Raw genomic sequence first — 24,260 nt, forward strand, 5'->3', positions numbered from 1 at the left:
AGTGGTGGAAACCAGTGGAGCTCGGTCTGGTTGTATTTTTCCTGGCTCTGTTCTAGGAATGGTCAGGCCACGGTCTCAGCACTAGCGGGTAAGAATGTATCTGGAAATAATGTTGTCTTGGTGTGCTTGTTACTTTGAGTAAAGTAGCCCCCAAGAAATACTTTTGAAAGGTCATGATAGTATTTTTTCAGGGAAAGAAATGGGACAGTGCTTTTCCAGAAGTACGAGTACATGGCTAATGTGGGCTTTTTCTCTTCCTTACTTTGACTACATGCCACCTTAAAAATTCCACCTTCATATTGATATGGGGGCTTTGGGGCGCAGAATCTCTCCCCCTTGTGGGTTCTTGCCCTACGAAGTTTGAAGAATAAATTCGCAGGCTAAAATGCTTCTTTAGTAAAAAATGTGGCAGTTTATTGGAAGCATATACAAACTTTGCTTGGGCAGGGTTCAGGGGAGGGGTCCCCAAATGGGAAAAACTTGCTCACTCTCTCTTATGGGGGAAAAAAGCATCCATCCCTTTTGAGCCTCTTTGTCTCTTCATGAACCTTTCTCGTTGGACCCTTCTTTAATATATGACCCTTGTGCTTTCTTATTGGTCATTCTTATGCAGAGTATCAGTTTCAAAGCCCAGAGCCCCTGTGGTGCCCCCTTTCCTCTCCCCTTTACCTTGCAACATTCCTCTATCCTCTCTGAATGTATGCTTCCTCTTGTAACATTTCTCCATCCTCTGCAAAAGTGAGATAAGCATTCTGGCGTCTTGGAGCTATCTCCTTCCCATCACTCATGCATTCCTCTCCCAGGGACCCCCCTTTTCCCTAAAACTGCCTTTCTGTCTCTAAAATTCCTTTCAATATTGTTAAATGTTCTTTGAGTAGATAGCAAATAATGATACTTTAAACTCTAAGAAAAACTTCTTTACTAGCCATCTCATTAAATTATAAGGTTGGAGTCTGAAATGGCATAAAGTAGTTACTAAAGAATTAATTTGGGGATGTAAGAAAATGTTTATTATTTAATTCATACTTCATTCTGTAGGTGGGATTTGTAACTCGGGATTGGGTCTGGCGTGGAGGACATGAGAAGACAAGGGGAATTGTGGCAGGTGTGAGGGTTGCACACAAGCATTGCTGAGGTTTACTTTGCTGTCCTACACTTGTGTGACTGAGGAAGTATTTGCAGTGACAGAAAGTGTCACTTCCCAGCGAAGGCGGCTGTTGGCTCCCCGCCTTCCATCATGATTCCTCTGGCTGCAGGCGGAGCTTGCCCTGGTCCACACAGCAGCGCACTCACTATGGCGGGGTGTGCTAAAGACAACCGCTCTCCTATTGTGGTGATCACGTCATGGCGTATATAAATATCCAACTGCTATGTTGTACACCTGAAACTAAGACAGTATTGTACGTCCACTGTAATTGAAAAATAAGAAAGGAAAAAGATGGCCCCTGCCTGTTAGAGCAGGAAGTGCTGAGATGCACAGAACTAACCGGGGGAAGACTGAGTTTCTCACCCATTCCCTCACACCTTCCCACCGGCCTGCCTCTGTTTTTGTAGTCTCAAGGGAGAACTGACCTTTTGAGAATCTGGGAGCTCCTAATAGGAGAATTGTCTGGATTGTAAAGGAAAGCCCTCTGCTCCACCTTCCAACTTAATGGTTCTTTCAGTGAGGAACACTTGCTTCAAGGCCTCTTTCCAACGACCTGTCATATTCTGTTCTCTTCCGCAACCATTGATGCATTCGGTATCCCAGTTGAGATGTGGAGGGCATGAAGACAGTGCTCCTGGCCCAGCAACTCTCCATTAAGATAGTAACAACGAAGCCTATTTCTTGGAATTTTTAAAAATAATTTTGTTAGGGTTTGGCTGGTGGTGAGGACTATGAAAGAATTCACAACTAAAAGAAGAGATGCAGAGAGGAAGTTTATTATACTTTCCATGAAGGGAAAGGCCCAAGTATTGCTAATCAACACAGGGCAAGAAACAAAAGAGTGGCTTCCCCTTTTAATCCTTGATTGTTGTTAAGTGACAAGGAAGGGAGGAGGATTTTGTGTAAAGTTGAGTTTCTTTGTCTTTCAGGAGATAGTCCAGGCAGATGCCCTATTTTCCCCCCTGAGCCTATAAAACATGCTTAGAGCAAAAGTTATGACAAGTTCAAAAAGAGCTTGTTCGAAGGGGAGGGAGGAAGGGAACTTTGTATTAACTAGAGACTGCTTGGTAAGAATTATCCCTTAGTTGTAAAAAGAGGGGGTATGCAAGAACGTAACCTTGAGAGTAGCTTATCTTGTCTTGCAGTTTGAACAGAGGAGCTGTTTAAATCAGAGGAGCTAACAACCTTGGGGTTTAATTACCAGGTGCTTCTCATAAATTGTGGAAGGCCACAGCCAACAAAAAGAAAGGCCTTTTTTAAGAAAGGTATTTCAAATCTGTACTTAGCAACTCTCATTTGACATCTTATATATGATTTATGCTATCCTGCTCCTGAAATATCAGTGTGGGTCAGGACCCATGCCTCACATTACCTGGGGCAAGAGGCATCCTATCTAAGAAAAGAGTAATATGCAAATTGACCATCACACCAAGACACAACATGGCCGCCCCCATGTGGTCAAAGATGGCTTCCCCCATGTAGACACAAGATTGCCGCCACAAGATGGCTTGCAGGGGAGGGCAGTGGTGGGAAGTTAGGGGTGACCAGGCCAGCAGAGGAGGGCAGTTGGGCGGGACAAGGCCTGCAGGGGAGGGCAGGTGGAGGGGACCAGGCCTGCAGGGGAGGGCAGTTGGGCGGGACCAGGCCTGCAGGAGAGGGCAGTTGTGGGTGATCAGGCAAGCAGGGAAGGTAGTTATGGGTGACCGGGCCGGCAGAGGAGGGCAGTTGGGGGGGACCAGGTTGGTAGGGGAGGGCAGTTGGGGGAGACCAGGATTGCAGGGGAGGGCAGTTGGAGGGAGGCCAGGCCTGCAGGGGAGGACAGTTGGGGGGGACCCAGGTCTGCAGGGGAGGGCATTTGGGGGGGGGGGACCAGGCCAGCAGGGTAAGACAGTTGGAGGGGACCAGGCCTGCAGGGGAGGGCAGTTAGGGGTGACTGGGCCAACAGAGGAGGGCAGTTGGGGGAGACCAGGTCAGCAGGAGAGGGCTGTTGGGGGGGACCAGGACTGCAGGGGAGGGCAATTGGCAGGGAACCAGGCCTGCAGTGGAGGACAGTTGGGGGGGACCTAGGCCTGCAGGGGAGGGCATTTGGGGGGGGACAAGGCCTGCAAGGGAGGACAGTTGGGGGGGACCCAGGCCTGCAAGGGAGGGCAGTTGGTGGGGGACCAGGACTGCAAGGGAAGGCAGTTGGGAGCCAGCAGTCCTGGATTGCGAGAGGGATGTCACAGTGGGATCGGGCCTAAACGGGTGGTCGGACATCCCTCAAGAGGTCCCAGATTGGAGAGGGTGCAGGCTGGGCTGAGCGCCACCCCTCTGTGCACAGATTCCATGCACCAGGCCTCTAGTTGAAAGAGGAGACTGAGTAGGTTCCAAAGAGACTGTGAGAGACAGAAAGTGCTGATGCCTAGTAGTTTTGCCCAGGGGCACGAGTTGGGAAGGGGGTGCTGGAATTGTGAACCTTCCTGGATCAGGAAAATCAGCTTTGAGGTCTTTTTTTCACTCCCCCGGGGCTCCTCTCCTACATTGGGTCTACTTTATGCAGCTACTTTCTTCCTTCCAGGCCTGATACAGCATTGTGACAGTGCTGCCACCTTCCTTCTTTAGTGTTTAGTTTTGGCTGCTGGTAGTCTACACATTCTTCAATTTTTCCTTCTAAGAATAGAATCGCAAGGCATACCCTTCACTTGATTTGAAACTAGGAGCAGATTAGCTATTTCTTGAATTCAAATTAGCCACTGATTACTTGGTTCCTGCCCCACTACTTGGAGTAGCAAGAGAAGAACAAAAATAGTAACAGTTCTAAAATCTGGCCTTTGCTTTGATGATAGGCAGAGAAAATACTCATGTGAGATGTTTGACTTTTTCTTCTTTAATCTCTTTGTATTATACAGCTTCACCCAGAAATACCCACCAGTAAAATTTTTATCTGAAAAGGATCGTAAAAGAATTTTGGTAAGTTTGCATATCTGATTAATATTTGTAATATTAAGGAATTTGCTTTCTAAATTGAGTTTTAATTCACACACCATAAAATTCACCCTTATAGAATATACAGTTCAGTGGTTTACCATACACAGAGTATATTCACAAAGCTGCAAACAGCACCATGTTCTCTAATTCTAGAATATTTTCATCATGCCAAAAAGAAATTTCTCCATGCTCATTAGCAGTCATTTTCCATACTTCTTCTCTCCCCTTCTCCCCCCCCAAACTCCTGGCAACCACTAAAATTACTTCCTGTCTTTATGGCTTTTCCTGATTTGGACATTTCATATGAACAAAATGATGGAATATGTGGTCTTTAGTATCTAATTTCTTAAACTTAGAATAATTTTTCCAAGGTTCATCTATGCTGTAGCATGAATCAGTACTTCATTCCTGAACAATATCCCACTGTATGAATGTACCACATTTTGTTTATCTATTTATCAGTTGATGGCATTTGGGGTTTCTACTTTGAATAATGCTTCTTTGAACATAATGTATGCAAGTATTGGTGAGGACATAGGTTTTCAGTTCTTTTCAGTATGTACCTATGAGTGGAATTGCTGGGTGTATTACATTTTGAGGAAATATCAAACTTTTCTAGAGCAGTGGTTTTTAAAACCTTTCCTGGTTCACAGACCACGTTAAGCGGAGAGAGAGAGAGAAACATCGATGTGAGAGAGATACATTGACTGGTTGCCGCCTGCATGTGCCCTGACCAGGGAGCTGGGAGCGAACCCAAACCCAGGTACATGTCCTTGACTGGGGAATTGAGCCCCGAGACCCTTCAGTGCGAGGGTTGGCACTATGACCACTGAGCAATACCAGCAAGAGCTCTTCAAGCATCTACACTAATAAAATAGAAATATACAAATTGACCATACCTCCACGAAGCCAATCAGCCAATCAGGAGTGAGTATGCAAATTAACCCAACAAAGATGGCAGGTCAGTTTGCATACGCAGGCGCGAAGTGGCTAGGCAGGGCTGGACACCTACTATGAGGGGGAGGGCGGGAGGTAGAGGGAGCTACAGGAGTGGAGCTCCGCCGGGAGTGAGGACTTGCAGGCTCCTGGGCGGCCGGGGGTGAGGACTTGCAGGCTTCCGGGCGGCCGGGAGCAAAGGCAGGGGAAGGAAGGCCTATTCTTGCACGAATGTTTGTGCAACGGGCCTCTAGTCTATCTAATAATAGGCTAATATGCAAATTGATCAGGACACTCTCACCGTAATGACCTATCATCAGGCTGCGTGCACAGCAGGCAAGAGTGGGCGGGGACTTGCAGGGCTGGGGGCGGGGACTTGCAGCGTTCGGGACGCGATGGCGGCTGCCGCTTGCCCAAGGCCGGCCTGGGGCTCAGGCAAGCCGCCGATGGCTGCTGCTGCTGTGAGGGCCCAAGGCTCAAGTAATGAGTGCCGGGTGAGGCTCAGGCAAGCCGCAGTGGCTGCGAAGGCCAAGGCTCAGGCAGCCTCGCGGCTGGCAGTGGCAGCAGCAGAGGTGTGATGGGGCATCGCCTTCCCCTGATCGCCTGGAGCCAGAGGCAGCAGCAGCAAGGGGGTGATGGGGGCGATGCCTTTCCCTGATCAGCCAGTTGCCTCTGGCAGAGGGATGCCAGAAAGCTGTCAGTAGGACATCCTCTGAGGCCTCCCGGACTGTGAGAAGGGGCAGGCTGGGCTGAGGGACTCCCCCCCTCCCCAGTGCACGAATTTTGTGCATCTGGCCTCTAGTATTTGTGATGGTTGTTTTGAGGAACTTTGTTAAATTCATCATCTGGTCCTTACACAGGCAGTGCTTGTTGGCTGTGTGTTTTTCTGTACAGGTCACGTATTCCTGTTTCTTTGCAGATTGCATACTTTTGTATAAAATTGGATATTTTATGTAGTATACTGTAGCAAGTCCGGATACTGTTCTCCTCTCCCCGGGAGACTAGTTTTATTTTTGTTTGGTTCTGTGTTTGTTTAGTGACTTGGCTGGTCTGTTTTAGTGACACCTGTGTCCCCTGAATTGTGAAGCTCCGTGGATGCCCCTTAGGGAGCACAGACTTGGGCATGGACACACTCACCCTGGATGACAGTGGTTCTAGCAGAGTTCTTACTAGTACTGACCATCTTGTTCCCTGATGTCGCTGTTAAGCCATCTGCCTTGTGTGGTGTCACACCAATTGTTAGGCCCCAGTAATTGTCATTTGAGTGAACTGTTCTTTCAACAATGCTTTGGGTTATAAATTTCTCCTCGTCTGGCCCATTAAATTCTGGCCCCTTTGCAGAGGTGGATTTTTGAGGCCAGTTTTGAGGTTTGCTCCGACCCCAGGAGGGCTCTTAGATGTCTCTTCCTCTGGATCTTCCCATTGAACTTTCTGGCTGTGGTTTAGCTTGTCCTCATAGAGCTACCAGCCTCCTTTGTATTGCTTACACCCCATCTCCACTGTTTTGAGAGCACCCTTATGCTTGAACTTCCCTATACTCTCTTTCACATAGAGTTGATTTTGGGGGGCAACTCTGGAGCTCTCTATGTGTATTGACTGCCCCTGTCCTTGGGGAGACCTCAGCCACTGCTCTGGAGCTGGGAGGGAATAACACTGCTCTTTACAGGCTGGGAGCTGGGCAGGTGCAGAGGCCCCATCTTCTCAACTGGCCTCTCGCTAGGACTCTCCACCTATGAGCAAACAGGGACAAGGTGACCAGTCTCATTGGCCACAGCCTGCCGAGCATGGGGTGGAGCTGTGCCCTGTGAGTGGGACCTGGGTGGAGGAAGGGGGCTCTTTGCCACCTGGCTCGCTTGCCAGGAATTTAGCCTCTGGCTCGCAGCTGGAGGGGATGAGAGGTGCTGGAGGCTGCCTTCCTAGTGAGATTCCATCTTTTGACTGGGAGCTCCATTTATTTTGGCCATGCCCGCCACTCTCCCACTGTAAACTGTGGGTGTGGAAGCTTGAAGCGGGGAGCGAGCCATGGCATAAGTGTCACAGACTCTTACTGAATTTTAATACATTTTCTTGCATAAATGTTTCTTCACTTGTTGTATACTCTTGTGACAATTTCTAGAGACTTTAAATGGTTGTTGTTGTTTTTTTCAAATCCTTATCTGAGTATATGTTTATTGACTTTGTTAGAGAAAGGAAGGGGGGGGAGAAAGAAAAATCAATGTGAGAGAGAAACATTGATTGGTTGGTCGCCTCTCCTATGTGCCCCAACCAGAGAATAAACCCACAGCTAGGTAAGTACCTTGACTGGGACCCAAACCCATGACCTTTTGGTGCATGGGATAGTGCTCCAACCAAATGAGCCACCTGACCAGGTGGTTTGTTTGTTTGTGTGTCATATCTATCTATCTATATCTATATCTATATCTATATCTATATCTATATCTATATCTATATCTATCTATCTATCTATCTATCTATCTATCTATCTATCTATCTATCTATATATTTCAGAGAGGAAGGGAGAGAGAGAGATAGAAACATCATTGTTGCGAGAGAATCATTGATTGGCTGCCTTCTGCACACCCCACACTGGGCATGGAGTCCGCAACTCAGGCATGTGCCCTTGACCGGAATCGAACCTGGGACCCTTCAGTCTGCAGGCCGATGCTCTATCCATGAGCCAAACCAGCTAGGGCTGGTTTGTTTTTTTTTTAATTAATTTTCACCAGTTATGGTTGTTTTGCTGGGGAACAGGTCTACAGAGCACCTCACACTACCATTCTGGAAAAATGTCTTATCTGTGACCTTGATATATAAAGGGTTAGTACACCCATCGTCTAGATTGTAGGAGTATGCACCCCAAACACCAAAGTCACACCCCTGAGTCAATATTAAATCTGTTTTCCCCACATAAATAGTTACAGAAGGTCTCTTGCCTTTAGATGGCTTACATAAATCTCACCCTGAGCAGATCTAAAGTCTATTCTACTTGTACACCCATTACCACATAAAAAATGTTTATGCATTTAAGTTTGAATTAAGGACTGTATCAGCGTCTTCAGCTGCAGAGGAAAGATAATTCTATTCTTTTTGTGTCACTGTGATCAGAAAGTATGGTGCTCTGCAGTAATTTATGATCCTGCACAGTCTTCAAGGGTTATTATTACTATTTCCATGTGGGATGCTCTGCCTGGCAATGCTGAGAATTACTGGATTTATTTCACTCTACACATAACCACAATAAGTGGACTCAGTGTTTTCCATTCATCTGCCACCTCATAGGTTAAGTCACTTTGGTGCCCGAGTCTGGCATACTGTGGTGAAATTTAAAAGCCTTGTCAGTAATTGTTGAAGCCTCAGAACAAAGACAGGGTTTTGTTTTGAAAAGTTTTTGCTGATTTACCAAGCAGCATGGCTTTGAATGCTGACCTTGAACTAGATCACTTTAGTTGCCAGTTAATTCCGCAAGAGCAAGAACTACAAGCACATACAGATGAGCTCCTAAACTGCAGAGCCATGCCAAACTCTGTAAGAGGTCTACATCTCTTCTTCCCACTGTCTCCTGGCGATTAGATTAGCTCCTTGTTATTCAGGGGTACGCCTGGGCTTGGTGATCAGTCTTCCTGAGCGAGCTTCCTAAGTGGTACGCTTCCACTAGCTTTGTTTCTATTTTAAGTGCTTGCTTAATGGGCTGAAGTTCATTAGGAAAGCCATTATAACCATCCAGCTATGTTACATAAATCTTTTAGTATTTTAGATAGAAAGGCATTGTTTCAAGAAAAACAGTTCAAGTCCATTTTAAACAACACTAAGGTGCTTCCAGCAGCTTTATGTTCTTCCTAAAACTAGGGAAGTGTTGGAGGTGATCATGTATAATTTAATACACGGTCTGCATTTCTGAGATAGAGTTAGCATGGCACAGAACATCTTATTTAACAACAGTTGCACATAGATACAGTTACAGTAGAGGAGGTTACATTTCCTTTAAAAAGGTATAATTTTTTTCATTTAAAAACTGTGGAAAACATGAGAAATACAATCAAATAAAGGTAAAGTAAAATGAATTCTCACCTAGTGGTGAACCAATTTGATGTTTAGTTATTTTTTCAGAAAATTCTCTGTTCAAATCTATATAGCAGACTATAGGAGTGCTAAAGCTAAAACACAAATTGTACAGATGGACAGGTAGTGGGGAGAACATGGAGTTAAGACTGTGGACTTATATATCACTAGAGGCCCGGTGCACAAAATTCGTGTGTGGGGGTGGGGGTGGGGTCCCTTAGCCCGGCCTGTACCCTCTCGCAATCTGGGACCGCTGGCTCCTAACTGCTTGCCTGCCTGATAGCCCCTAAGCACTCTGCCTGCCTGCCTGATAGCCCCTAACCCTTCTGCCTGCCTTCCTGATCACCCCTAACCACTCGCCTGCCTTCCTGATCACCCCTAACCACACTGCCTGCCTGCCTGATCACCCTTAACCACTCTCTTGCCTGCCTGATCACCCCTAGCTGCTCGCCTGCCTGCCTGATTTCCCCTAACCACTCTGCCTGCTTGCCTGATTACCCGCAACTGCTTACCTGCCTGCCTGATCGCCCCTAACCGCCTTTGCCTCGGCCACCGCTGTGGCAGCTTTGTCCAGAAGGACATCTGGAAGATCGTTTAACTGTCTGGTCTAATTAGAATATCACGCTTTTATTATTATAGATTAGTAGTGATCGTGGATCTTGGTCAAAACCTTAGTTCCTGTGGATCCACCTCTAAACAGAGGGACTTAGAAAATGGTGCTCTCAGTTAAAGAATGAGTGTAGCTGATGGAAAGCTGTTGGAGTATCAGGATTTTCTAACCCTTATACTGTAATCCATATTTGTGTTTCCATCAGAGCACATGCCAGTACCTAATCAGTGGTTGACACACGGTTCTTCTTAAGGCAGGCAGTTCCCCAGCTGCTCCCCCAAGTCTACCTTTTCCACCCAGAACAGCCAATTCTTATCTGTGATAAACCTGGACATGTGTCATATTTTATTTGAACAGGACTTCATGGCAAATTAACTGTTCTAAAAGTATAACCTAGGTCTTTTAGTACTTTTTATTTTAGGTAAAAATAATGCTTTTTTTCCCTACTGTAAATTTTTTCGCTTTGGAAGAAGGGCATGAGATGGATGCAAGTTTTAATGGAGAGAAGGAAGAGTGGGAAAGTAGGACAGAGAAGCGTCCTATCATACGTCTGTTTTCGAGTATATTTTTTTCACTGCCACCTCCCAGGAATGAAATATGCTTTGTCTAGCCCTTCAGTTACACCACTTCATTTGAATAAAGTCTTTTTATTAGTTAAAAAAATTTTAAATGTAACTTTTCCATTGTTATGGCGTAAGTTTTAGAACAGTTGTTGCTGCTCTCCCGTCCCCTACAGGCCCTCACAGCCACACCGTTTCTCTGTTTGCCTTCCTGCTCAGTGCCCAGCCAGTGGAACTTGTGTGTTTAGGGCTTTGGTCTGCAAACAGCATCTATTGTTCATTAATTGGTTTTTAAGAACGATTTGAAAGATACAAATTTTTCATGGGGTTCTTGAGTGCATTTTAAATATCACTTTTTTTTTTTTTTGCTAGTTCCCCAGATCTCTGCATTTTGCTAATCACTTAAAAAAAAAAGTAATTCTAAAACTTGGCAGGAGTCGTATTAGAACTATATAAGTGATGGTCAGCATCCCATTCATTATAAAACATGAACTTTTTTTGTGTTTTTTGAATCGAGATATATTTGACATACAACATTGTGTAAATGTAAGGTGTACAACATATTGACTTCACACATTTATATTATGTTATGGCTGCCATTGTAGCATTAACTTATACCTCTATCTTGTCACAGAGTTGTCATTTCTTCTAGTGTTGGGAACAAATTAAGATCTGGTCTCTTGCTAGTTTAGTGTTTATATGACAGTTCTGTTGTTTATAATCCCAGGACTTACCTAGTAGTTGCCAGTTTGTACCCTAGACCACATCTCCCATCCTCCCCTCCCTGGTAGCCACCATTGTGCTTTGACCTTTACGTTGCAAGCAGAGTGAAAGCAGTGTTGGTCTTCCTCTGCCTGGCTCACTCAGCGGGACGCCCTCCAGGCGTGCCCCTGGCTCCGCAGGGCCAGGACTTCCCTTCCATTGGGATATTTGCACGTATACTACGCCACAGGCATCTTTGTGTGTTCTCCCACGCACTGAAACTTAGGTCTATATCTTGGCTGTCTGGAATAATGCTTCAACAAGAACCTTTTAAGAATGTAAAATTTTCTGTCAAAGATGACATTTTGAAACTTGTAATTACTACTTTTCTGACTCATTTACTGGGTGGCAGTTGCAGTTTTCACTGTTTGCGAGCTGACCGATGGTGTGCCCTCTTGCCCTGGAGTGAGCCGTAAGGATGCTGCTCTAAAGCCTTTGCCACCTTCCTTCCTCCCCTCAGTCTGAGGACGTCCTCAGTTGTGGCTGCCCCAGAAATATGTCTTCTTGAAGTTGATTGTCCCCATTCTCCTGTGCTTTCTCTGGGATGTCCCACATGCTGCAGATAACTGGAGGAGCGGGCTTCGTGGGCTCCCATCTCACCGACAAGCTCATGATGGACGGCCATGAAGTGACTGTGGTGGACAACTTCTTCACTGGCAGGAAGAGAAACGTGGAGCACTGGATCGGCCACGAGAACTTCGAGCTGATCAACCACGATGTGGTGGAGCCCCTCTACATTGAAGGTGAGTGCCACCATGCCCTGTGGTCACCAGAGCCTGGCGGGTGAGCTATCCAACTCCGCCCCATCCAGTTCGTGTTGCGTTTAGTGCTTGATTGGTCGTCTCGTGCACAAGACACCAGTCTAGTTCCTGTGATAAAGAATGGTTATGACAGAGCGAGTGTCTGACTTCACTTTTACATAGTCCTCCTGGTTTTGAACTTCATGGCCTGTAGAAGTGGGGCTTGTGTCATACACATCTGTCTAACAGGTCTGATGCCTACCCACCCATGAGAACTTACTTCTAGCTTTCTATGGGAAGGTAGCTGACCTAGAATGCTGAATTCAAAATGAAGTTTCACATGTAAAAGTCTAAGCTGACTGATAATTTGGACACTTCTAGGAATTATGGTGTGGGAGCTACAGTGGGTTGGATGGTGACCCCCCAAAAAAAGATTTATTCACATCTCTTATTTTTTTTTTATCCTCACCCAAGGATATGTTCTTATTGATTCTTAGAGAGAGAGGAAAGGAGGGAGGGAGAGAGAAAGAGAAAAACATAGATTTGAAAGAGAAACATCGATTGGTTGCTTTCAGCACTCCCCCTGACCAGAAGTCAAATCTGCAACCTTTTTGGTGAAAGTAGGTTAATAATAATAATAATAATAGTAAATAAGACAATAAATAATAAATAATAATACAAGAATAAATTTTTTTTGCATGCTCACAACTGTAAACCTACTTTTGTCCACCCCAGAATGTGGAAAAAGAATCGTGCTATGGCCTGCCCGAAGTTCCAGGGTTGTTTAGCAACTGAGCCAGAATACAGCTTTAGGTTGACTCCAAAGCTTGTAAGCATATGCTCCTTCTCCTGCATGCATAGTGTAGCCTTCTGCTTTTCCCATATCAAATCCCGAGCATTTTCCCATGTTGGTAGAATGTATCTTGAGCCATTTTAATTGCTTAACAATGTTATTATATGGCTATACCATGGGTTATTTGTAATTGTATTCTTATTTAAATTTCTCCAGGGTTTTATTATAAATATGTGTTTGAATTTTATTTCCTCAATAAAGAATCTATATATGAACTGTGCCAAATACTAACGTCTTCTGTGTCATTTGGTAGTGTCCATTTCACTAATATATTAGTAACATTGAGCATTATCTTAAAAAATATTAACAAAAATAATTTGATAGAAAAATCCATGGCTTGATGTATATTTTTTTGGTTACTAAAAAGATTAGACTTTCTTACATGTTAATTCATACAAGAAATCTAAATCTCTTTTGCCTTTTTAAAAAAATTTGCTTTTAGTTTGACACTGTCTTGCACTAGAGATTGAGAGGCATAGCAGATCTACCTAAAACATAGTCACAAACCCAAACAGGCACCCAAAATGAAAGAACAAGAGAATTCTCCTGAAGAAGGGATAAATGAAATGGAGATAAGAAATTTATCTTTTATAGAGTCAGAATAATAATGGCAAAGATGCTCAATAGCATGAGAGAAAGAAGATATAGTAACTATGAAAACAGAAATATAGAATGAGATAGCACAAATAAATAAAGAACATATTGGAAGGAATACACAGCAGATTAGGAGAAGCTGAGGATTGGATCAGTGAATTGGAAGACAGAGTAGAAAAAAATCACTCAAATCAGAGAACCAAAAAAAAAAGCAACACAGGAGGACTGCTTAAGGGAGCCGTGGGACAACATGGAACATAACAATAGGCGAATAGCGGGTGTTCCAGAGGAGGCAGAAAGGGAGGAAAGGAAAGAGAATGTGTTTAAAGAAATTATGGCAGAAAACTTCCCTAATCTGGTGAAGGAAAGAGTCACACAAGTTCAGGAGGCACAGAGAACTCCAAACAAGAAGAACCCAAAACAGACCCATACCCAGACATATCACAATTAAAATGCCAAATATTAAAGACAAAGAGAGAATCTTAAAGGCAACAAGAGGAAAGCAAACTGTTACCTGCAAACGAGCTCTCATAAATCTGTCATCTGATTTGTCATCAGAAATTCTACAGGCCAGAAGGGAATGGCATGAAGTACTAATCCAGCAAAGCTATCAATCAAAATATACGTTGAAATAAAGAGCTTCCCAGACAAAAAGAAAAAGGCTAACGGAGTTCATCACCACCAAGCCAGCATTACAAGAAATGCTGAAGAGACTGCTGTAATGAGAAGGAAAGAGAGAAACCTAGCCATACTGAATTAAAATGGCAATAAATAAGTACCTGTCAATAATAACCTTAAATGTATATGGATTGAATGCTCCAATAAAAAGGCATAGGGTAGCTGAATGGTTATGAAAACATGACCCAACTATATGCTGTCTACAAGAGACCCACCTCAGAACAAAAGACCCACACAGGATGAGAGTGAAGGGACGGGAAAAAACTTTTTTCCATGCAAATGGAAAAGAAAAAAAGCTGGAGTAGCAATATTTATATTCAACAAAATAGACTTCAAAATGAAGGTCATCACAAGAGACAGCATAAGTCACTACATAATACTAAAGGGATTGATACTCTGGTAAACATATATGCACCCAATATTGGAGCCCCTAAATATATTTTAAAACTTCTAGAGGACTTTAAGGGAGAGATTGACAACAATACAATCATAGTAGGGACTTGAACACCCTGCTGACTTCACTGGATAGATCTTCCAGACAAAATATTAACAAGGAAACAGTGACTCTAAAGGACATACTGGACCAGATAGATTTAATTGACATTCATAGGACATTTCACATCAAAGCTGCAGAATATACATTCTTCAGTGCACATGGGTCGTTCACGAAAATAGACCTCATGTTAGGACACAAAACAAGTATCTACAAGTTCAAGAAGATGGAAATCATGTCAAGCATCTTCTTAGATCACAGAGGAATGAAATTAGAAATCAACTAGAGTAAAAACACCCAAGTTAGGAAAGGAAAATCTTAAAATGTGGTTTGAACTCCTTCTATGCATGGAAAAAGCCCAGACATGCTGTTTTACATCTGGCAACCATCTTAATTTCTTCTTGATTAAAAACCATTTGATTTCCATTGCTAACTTGCAACTTTCTAATTTTATTTTATCTTCACCTGAGGATATGTTTTTCATTGATTTTCAGAGAGAGTGGAAAGGAGGGGAGAGGAGGAGAGAGAGGGAGAGAGAGAGGGAGATCTATGTGAGGGAGACACATCGATCAGTTGCCGCCAGCATTGGCCCCCAGCAGATCGAGGATCGAACCTGCAACCCAAACTGTGAACCAGGGCTGGCTGCCGCCAGTGATGATCTGGGGCCACTTAGCAAGAGGTACGGGTTGTGCTGAGGCCAGATGCAGCTTGTTTAAGAGATTTTAGGAAAGTCTGGAGCATGATCTAAGACAGACCATTCGTATGGAAAAGCCACTGGAAGCAGCTTGGGTGGCTCCACAAGTTGGGTGGGGCAGGGTCTCAGGGACTTTCCAGGATGGGGTGAGCAGTGTGAGCCAGGTTTACGGAGACTCAGATACGTAACCTGCCTGCCAGCTCTGTGGGGTGAGGCTCAGGAAAGGCACAATGGCCTCTGCCAGCACTGCTGTTTGGGAGAAAGCTGTCCCTCCAGCTCTGGTGCTGGACAATTCAGTTCCTCCCCTTATTTCCCTGGCGCTGAAGCTCAGAAGGAGTGAGTCCTAGTAAGTCTGTGCATGGGCACTTTAAGAGGAACTGCTTGGTACTCCAGCAGCCTCAGAGTCCTGCAGCCACACTCCCTATTATTTTTTATATCCAGAAGTTATGGGGACTTCTCTTCCTGGCACTGGAATCCTGTGTTGGGGATCCTGGTGTGGGGCTAGGACCCCTCACTCCTCAGGGGCAACTTCGCAGCTGGGTTATCCCTCCTGATTTTCAGCTGCCACAGGTGGATGTGGGACCAGTCCATGTGCCTCTCTGCCCCTCCTGCCAGTCTCACTGTGACTTCTTCTTTATATCCTTAGTTGTAATACTTCTGTTTAGCTCGATTTCAGATGGTTCTGGATAGATTTGTTGTATAGTTTTGTTGTATTTTTGATGTTGTTGTGGGAGGATGCAAATACCACATTTACTTACACCACTGTGTTGACCAGAAGGCCCCTCAAAGCCTTTCTAATGATCTATAATGTGCTAATTGACTGTTATGTTATCAGTAAGGCTTCTGGTTAATATAGGCTATTAGTACTTACGTGTGTATTTTCATGTGCATGGAGGGTTCACGCCCCTCACCCCACATTGTTTAGGGGTCAACTGTGTATGTTTTTTTGCAAGAAACCCACACTTGATATATAAAGATACAAGTAGATTAAAAATAAAGGGGTGAAGAGAAATATATTGTGCTAATACTAAGCAAAAGAAAGCTGGAGCAGCTATATTAATTTCAAACTAGATTTCTGAGTAAGGAGCGTTAGCAGGGATAAGGAGTGATGTTGCATACAGATACTAGGGTTGGTTCTCACTTAACAGAGCAGAACTGAAAGGAGGAATAGATGAATCCACTATTGTAGTTGGGGATTTCAGCACCCCTGTCAGACATGGATAGATAGATCCAGCAGGCACAAAACCAGGACATAATTGAGCTTAATACTACCATTAGCTAGATATGGTTGACATCTGTAGACGACTGCATTCAACAAAAGCAGAAAACACATTTCTTCTCAAGCTCCCATGGAACATTTACCAGGATTGACCACATTCTGGACCATAAAATACACATTAACAAACTTTTAAGTCTGCTAATAAAATAGAAAGTTAAATATAAATTATGCTTTCAGACCATAGTGAAATTAAATTAGAAATTAATAATAAAGATAGTTGGAAAACCAAAAAAATATTTGGAGATTAAACAACATAACACATGTGTCAAAGAAGAAATCTCAAGAGAAATTTAAAAGTATTGTGAACTAAATGAAAGAATTAGGTTTCTTATTTATGTATTTGATAAAGAATGAATGGAAGAGAATCATAATTTTTTTCTGTTTTCAAAGGCTGTTCTTTCCTAATGATAAAAGTAATATATACATGTTAAAGAAAATTTGGAAAAGTATAAAAAAATAAGAAGTTATACTTAATCCTCCTATCCAAAAATAGTTAATTCATGTTAACTTCCATCCTTTCTCTAAATGTGATTTTTGAAAATTAAAGACATGCTTAATGGGAGCTATAGTTACATGGTCCAAAATTTTTTAAAAATTAAAAGGATATATTGTAACAAGTTCCTCTTGCCTCTATCTCCTGTCTTTCTAGTTCTCAACTCTCCTCAGGAAACTGCTGTTAACAAAATTTTATATATATATATATATATATATATATTCTTTATTGATTAAGGTATTACATATGTGTTCTTATCCCCCTTGGGTCCCCCCACCAACCCCCATCATGCCCTCACCCCTCTGGTGTCTGTGTCCATTGGTTATGCTTATATGCATGCATACAAGTCCTTTGGTTGATCTCTCCCCCCTACCCTCACCATCCCCTGCCTTCCCTCTGAGGTTTGACGGTTTGATTGATGCTTCACTGTCTCTGGATCTGTTTTTGTTCATCAGTTTATGTTCATTCATTATATTCCACAAATGAGAGAGATCATATGATCTTTATCTTTCTCCAACTGACTTATTTCGCTTAGCATGATGCTCTGCAGGTCCATCCATGCTGTTGCAAATGGTAGGAGTTGCTTCATTTTTACAGCAGCATAGTATTCCATTGTGTAGATGTACCACAGTTTTTTAATCCACTCATCTGTTGATGGGCACTTAGGCTGTTTCCAAATCTTAGCTACTGTAAATTGTGCTGCTATGAATATAGGGGTGCATATGTCCTTTCTGGTTGGTGTTTCTAGTTTCTTGGGATATATTCCTAGAAGTGGGATCACTGGGTCAAATGGAAGTTCCATTTTTAGTTTTTGAGGAATCGCCACACTGTTCTCCACAGTGGCTGCACCAGTCTGCATTCCCACCAGCAGTGCACGAGTGTTCCTTTTTCTCCGCATCCTCGCCAGCACTTATCATTTGTTGATTTGTTGATGATAGCCATTCTGACAGGTGTGAGCTGTACCTCATTGTTGTTTTTATTTGCATCTCTCGGATTATTTGTGACTTTTAGCGTGTTTTCATATGTCTCTTGGCCTTCTGTGTGTCCTCTTTCGAAGAGTATCTATTTAGGTCCATTGCCCATTTTTTGATTGGATTGTTTATCTTCCTTTTGTTAAGTTGTATGAGTTCCCTGTAAATATTGGAGATTAAACCCTTATCGGAGATAACATTGGCAAATATGTTCTCCCATGCATATTTCCTTTTTTTAAATTTCTTTTTTTTAAAAAAAATAAATCTTTATTGTTCAGATTATTACAATTGTTCCTCTTTTTTCCCCCCATAGCTCCCCTCCACCAGGTTCCTATACCTTCTGCCCTTACCCCCCCCCTACCTTCTGCCCTTACCCCCCCCCACCCCCCAGTGTCCTCCTCCATAGGTGTACGCTTTTTGTTCAGTCTCTTCCCGCACCCCCCACTGCCCTTTTCTCCCGAGAATTGTCAGTCCACTCCCTTTCTATGCCCCTGATTCTATTATATTCACCAGTTAGTACTGTTTATCAGATTTTTTATTCCCTTGGTTTTTAGATTCACTTGTTGTTAGTTAACTATTTGTTGTTCATAATTTTTATCTTTATCTTCTTCTTCCTCTTCTTAAAGAATACCTTTCAGCATTTCATATAATTCTGGTTTGGCGGTGATGAACTCCTTTAGCTTTTTCTTATTTGTGAAGCTCTTTATCTGGCCTTCAATTCTGAATGATAGCTTTGCTGGGTAGAGTAATCTTGGTTGTAGGTTCTTGCAATTCATCACTTTGAATATTTCTTGCCATTCCCTTCTGGCCTGCATAGTTTCTGTTGAGAAATCAGCTGACAATCGTATGGGTGCTCCCTTATAGGTAACTGTTTTTCTCTTGCTGCTTTTAATATTCTCTCTTTGTCTTTTGCTCTTGGAATTTTAATTATGATGTGTCTTGGTGTGGTCCTCTTTGGATTCCTTTTGTTTGGGGTTCTGCGTGCTTCCTGGACTTGTAGGTCTATTTCTTTTATCAGGTGGGGGAAGTTTTCTGTCACTATTTCTTCAAATAGGTTTTCAGTATCTTGCTCTCTCTCTCTTTTTATGGGACCCCCATAATTCTTATGTTGGTACGCTTGAAGTTGTCCCAGAGGCTTCTTACACTATCTTCAACTTTTTGTATTCTTTTTGCTGTTTGCTTTTTCAGAGGAGTGTTTTTTGCTTCTTGGTATTCCAAATCTTTGACTTGATTCTTGCGATCCTCTAGTCTGCTTTTAGGTCTCTGTATAATATTTTTTATTTCATTCAGTGTATGCTTAATTTCTAGTTGATCCCTTTTCATGTCCTCGAGATTCTCGTTTAATTTATCGGCCTTTTCTAGGAAATTCTTGAAAAACCTTATAACCGTGGTTTTGAACTCTATATCCAGTCTCTTGCTTTCCTCCATTTCCTTTAATTGTGGCCTGCCTCTTTGTCTCCGCATTTTAGCTGCTTCTCTGAGTTGATGGAGTTGCTTTGTGTGTTAGGTGTCTTAGCAGAGCCCAGTAGCTCAGCCTCCCCAGTTAGCTATGGTGGATCCTCTTGGTGCACCCTTTTGTAAGCTGTATGTGCAGTCTTGTTGTAGTTAAGCCTTGCTTGTTGTTGGTATCACTGGGAGGATTTGATCTCCAAGCTAATTGGCTGTGAGTATCAGCAGTGTCTCCGCTGGGAGGGCTTCTGTGCTCAGCTTGGATGGGGCGGAGTCTCAGGGTGGTGCAGACAAGCTTTGGTTTCCTGTCAGCCCTGCCCTAATGTCCCGCGGTGATGGGTGCGCACACCTCTGAGAAGGCTGCTCTCAGCCCCGCCCTAAGAGGGCCTTGTTTTCCGTATCCCGCTACAATGGCTGTGCCCCTCTGAGAGAAGGCTGCTCTCTAGTTTCGCCTGCTGCCGGACAGGCCAGCCTCTCCCCGACCGGTGCTGGATATCAGTGTAATAGGGAGGCTTTGTTTTCCTCCCAAACGAGCAAGTCAGTCATGTATTCAGCCGCCCGCCCTCTCCTCGCTCACAGATCTCTGCACCTCCACAGCTCCCGAAGCTCAGCGTCCCTTTCTCTTTTATTCTAGTTGTAGAGCATCCGCTCAGCCAGCTTTCCAGTGGTTCTGGATGATGTCTGCTCTGTTTTCCAGTTGTAGTTTCAAAATTGTTGTGGTAGGCAACAATTAGGTGTTTATCCTATGCCACCATCTTGGTTTCGAGTCTTCACAGTGGGCTTTCTTGTTGCTTTGTTGATAGTTTCTTTTGCTGTGCAGAAGCTTTTTATTTTGATGTAGTCCCATTTGTTTATTTTCTCTTTAGTTTCCATTGCCCTAGGAGCTGTGTCAGTGATTGCTTCGGCATATGTCTGAGATTTTGCTGCCTGTGGATTCCTCTAAGATTTTTATGGTTTCCCATCTTATGTTTAAGTAACATTTTTTTGTGTGTGTATGTGTTCATCTGCCGTTTCTTTATGTGGCCCAGTTAATATAAGAAGTTATTCATAATTCTCCCTTATTGTAGAGAGTAGAATGTGCTTTTTTGCTCTGCATCGTATTTTTTTCTGCTTGTTGAATCCTGGTGATCTTTCTATAGCATGCATAGTGAGTTACTTTATCTTTTGACAGCCGCCTAGTATCTGTGATGGGGATATACCTGATCTCCTTACAAAGAGACATTTTCTCCAACATTATTTTATTAGCATTTCCCCATCTTACAAGTATAGTATAGTTTCATTTTCCTGTGTTGTTGGATATTTTGGTTGTTGCTCTTTGGTGCCATCATAGACTTTGCTTGTGAAAGCCACCCAGGATACACATCAAAGTCACTGTCATTTCATTAGGACACATATGTCCAGGCTCTCGATGCAGGTAGCCCAGCTTCCCTACAAAACAGTTCCAGTTTACTTGCCCAACATCTGCATAAGCAGGAGTCTTGAGGCCAGCATTTCTGTAGAGGACAGGAAAAGGCAGAAGTGCCAGGGTGTGGTGGGAGTCAGCTCCTGGAACTTGGACTTGGGGTGCCCAGGAAGGCTTCCCACACAAAGTGACATCTCAGTTGAGCCTTGCAGGAGAACCTGAGGGTGAGGGGAGGAACCGGTTATAAATGTCTCTGTGTCTGAAGGCAGAGAATTACGACTACAGGCACCTTTTTTCTCTTAGTCTTTGATGTAGTTTCTTTTGCTGCAAATAGTGCTGAATAATTGGTTCTATAAGATAACCCCCCATACACTTGGATTTACACTGGTTTGGGGGAGCGTTTGGAGGCCCCATCGGTGTGAAACTGAAACTATACCCAGTGATTTGTGAATTGGCCAGTGATTTCGTTAGGGACGCTTGAGTGTGCCATCTGCTACAGTGCTCAGCCGGAAGGTCTGCCCACCTTTACTCTGTTTTAAAGCTGGCACAGTCCGCTCAAGAGTAGCAGTGGGTGTGATGAGGTGTTTGAACTAGAGAAAATGAGATGGCCTGCTCCTTACTCTGCAGACCTTGAGCTTTTAAAAAAGCAGGTGTGCGGGAACTGATCCGTGCTCTTACGGTCACTTCTGTAAACTAGAAAGCTAAAGCAGCCTAAGAATGATGGAATTTTCTGAGAACTGTCCTGTCAACTTGTAATTCACATATAGAATTTGTTTGTTTCCACTTATTCATGCATTCATTGGCTGTTTCTTGTATGTGCCCTAACCCGGGATCAAATCTGCAACCTTGGTGTATCGGGACGATGCTCTAACCCCGTGGTCGGCAAACTGCGGCTCGCGAGCCACATGTGGCTCTTTGGCCTCTTGAGTGTGGCTCTTCCACAAAATCCCATGGCCTGGGCGAGTCTATTTTGAAGAAGTGGCGTTAGAAGAAGTTTAAGTTTAAAAAATTTGGCTCTCAAAAGAAATTTCAATCGTTGTACTGTTGATATTTGGCTCTGTTGATTAATGAGTTTGCCGACCACTGCTCTAACCAACTGAGCTACCTGACCAGCGCCTCTTTTACTTCTCTCTCTCTCTCTCTCTCTCTCTCTCTCTCTCTCTCTCTCTCTCTCTTTTACTTTTTGTTTTTAGCTACTTATCAACTCAGAAAAAATGGTGGGAGCTGGACAGCGGTCACAGGAGTTTCCTCATACTGAATTAGATTCTTTCAGTGAATTTACATATTGACAGACTAAAAACAACTTTAAAAGGTTTTTGTGTTTTTAGTTTTTTTTTGAAGAAAAAGTATCCTTTCAACACCAGGGGTTCTATTTTTGAGTTAACTCAGTGGTTTTCAATTGTGGTTTTTAATCATCCATATTATAAATGCCCAGAGTCTCCCCGCCTGGAGTGTCCAGGTCAGGGTGCCAGGAGCCCAGGCATTCAGTGCTTCCCCGGGTAATTGATAGAGCAGGGGTTGATGGGGGATCTTGAACGATCTGCAGTGGCTCAGGAGCCTGATTTTGACCCCTTATATTCTCAGGGTTGAGAAAGGGAGAAGAAGAAATACATAAAATAAAACCATTCATTTTTTACCTCAGCTTTGCTAATAAGTGTTTTACCCATTTTCACTAACACTTATTTTTCATCTGCTTTCGTCATTTGTAAGTATCTTTTTTTTGTACCATCTTAACCATATTTTTTTATTGATTTGAGAGAGAGGAGCGAAAGAGAAACATTGATTTGTTGTTCACTTAATTATGCATTCATTGATTGAGTCTTGTATGTGCCCTGACAAAGATCGAACTGCAACCTTGGTGTATGGCAGGGGTGGGAACGTCTGATCCCTATATGGTCCGTGAAATTATTTGACCTGGCCCTGCCAAGGCATTATGGGTGAGGTAATTAAACTTAATTATTGAAGGTTAATTTTTATTTTATTTTATTTTAATTTTTTAAAATATATATTTTTATTGATTTCAGAGAGGAAGGGAGTGAGAGAGAGAGAGAGAGAGAGAGAGAGAGAAATATCAATGAGAGAGAATCATTGATCAGCTGCCTCCTGCATGCCCCCTACTGGGGATCAAGCCCGCAACCCAGGCATGTGCCCTTGGCCAGAATCAAACCTGGACCTTTCGGTCCGCAAGCCTACGCTCTTATCCACTGAGCCAAACCAGCTAGGGCTGAAGGCTAATTTTTAAGTTGGTAATTGTATGTGGCCTGCAAATCCTATCTAATAATAGCGTACCATGTAAATTACCATCACTCCGCTACACCCACGATTGGGCGGCGGGAGGCTGGGGGGCGGGACTAGGAGTGGCCTGTCCGGCCATTGAGAGGCACGGATCCGCTGCCACTGAGCGGGGCTACGCTGCTGTTGAGAGGTGCAGGGGGCGGGACTCCCGACCCCTGTGCCTCTCAACGGCCAGATCCGGGTCGCTGAGGGGGTCCCTCCCCCTGCGCCTCTCAACAGCAGGGTAGCCCCCCTCAGCGGCCGGACCATCAAAAGTGGGGGAGCGAGCTCTGGCCTCAGTCAGCGAGCCACGGAAACCCGGCAGAGGATGGAGAGCAGCGACGAGGAAGACATGGAGAAGCACCGCATCCACCTACGCCCCGTCACTCTGCGCACACGCTGCACCTCCTGCCCTGTGAAGTCCAGGTTAACCGGCCCGCCCCTGTGGGGCGCTTTTTCACCCCGGCCATCCGTCAGGGTCCCGATGGACTCGAAGTGTCCTTTCGGGCCGCAGTCTGAGGGGCGAGGAGGTGGAGGTGCCGCCTGGCCTGCTGGGATACGTGATGGTGATGGAAGAGAAGTCGGTGGGGAAGCAGGACTTTTCAGCGGGATCCGACAAGGAGGAGCAGGAGCTGGTGGAAGCCCTGGATGCGCTGGAGTGGGACTTCGACCGCTTTATTCGTGCCTCCGCCAGTTTCAGCCGCTTCACCCTGTGGGGCCTGGAGAGCATCCCCGGCCCGGATGCCAAAGTGCGTGCGGCCCTGACCTGGCCCAGCCTCGCCGAAGTGATCCATAAACAGGTGCCGCAGGACTGAGAACCAGCGCTTGAAACTGGAAGCCACCGATCCCTTCACCAGCTCTCCACTTTGGATCCACTGAGTCCACCACCCCAATAAATGAGCTCTTTCACAGCAACAACAACAACAACAAAAAACAAAAGTGGGGGACCTGGGTGCCTGTCTGCTCCGGCACCAGGCCTTTCAGAAGCCGAGCCGGAGGCTTCTGAAAGGCCTGGTGCACCAGCGACAGGCACCCAGCTCCACCGCGAAAAGTGAAAGCGTGTAGGGGACCCTACACGTGCATGATTCAATCATGCACTGGGCCTCTAGTGATGTTATAAATATCCAAATGGCCCTTGGCAGGAAAAAGTTTCCCCACCCCTGGTGTGTGGGAACAATGCTCTAACCGACTGAGCTACCTGGCCAGGGCCCCATGTTAACCATTTTTTAAGTGTACAGTTCAGTAGTGTTAAGTGTATTCACATTGTTGTAAAACTGATCTCCAGACTTTTTCACCTTG

General features: G+C 44.3%; 1 protein-coding gene and 1 pseudogene across 3 annotated transcripts in view; both read left to right on the forward strand.

The window, feature by feature from the left end:
- Window positions 1-24,260, forward strand: part of UXS1 (UDP-glucuronate decarboxylase 1) — a 148,372-nt gene that overhangs the window by 86,289 nt on the left and 37,823 nt on the right. For both annotated transcript variants that reach the window (XM_079791998.1, XM_079791999.1), the window contains exons 5-6: window positions 4,036-4,096; window positions 11,604-11,784. In XM_079791998.1, the coding sequence (XP_079648124.1) occupies window positions 4,036-4,096; window positions 11,604-11,784 (242 nt within the window). The remainder of the gene's footprint in view (window positions 1-4,035; window positions 4,097-11,603; window positions 11,785-24,260) is intronic.
- LOC307111628 (ribonuclease H2 subunit C-like) lies at window positions 23,101-23,776 on the forward strand (annotated as a pseudogene). Its single transcript, XR_013815281.1, has 2 exons — window positions 23,101-23,163; window positions 23,220-23,776. The product of XR_013815281.1 is annotated as a ribonuclease H2 subunit C-like (transcript).

The sequence above is a fragment of the Cnephaeus nilssonii genome, assembly GCF_951640355.1.
Source record: "Cnephaeus nilssonii genome assembly, chromosome: 15".
Lineage (NCBI taxonomy): Eukaryota > Metazoa > Chordata > Mammalia > Chiroptera > Vespertilionidae > Cnephaeus > Cnephaeus nilssonii.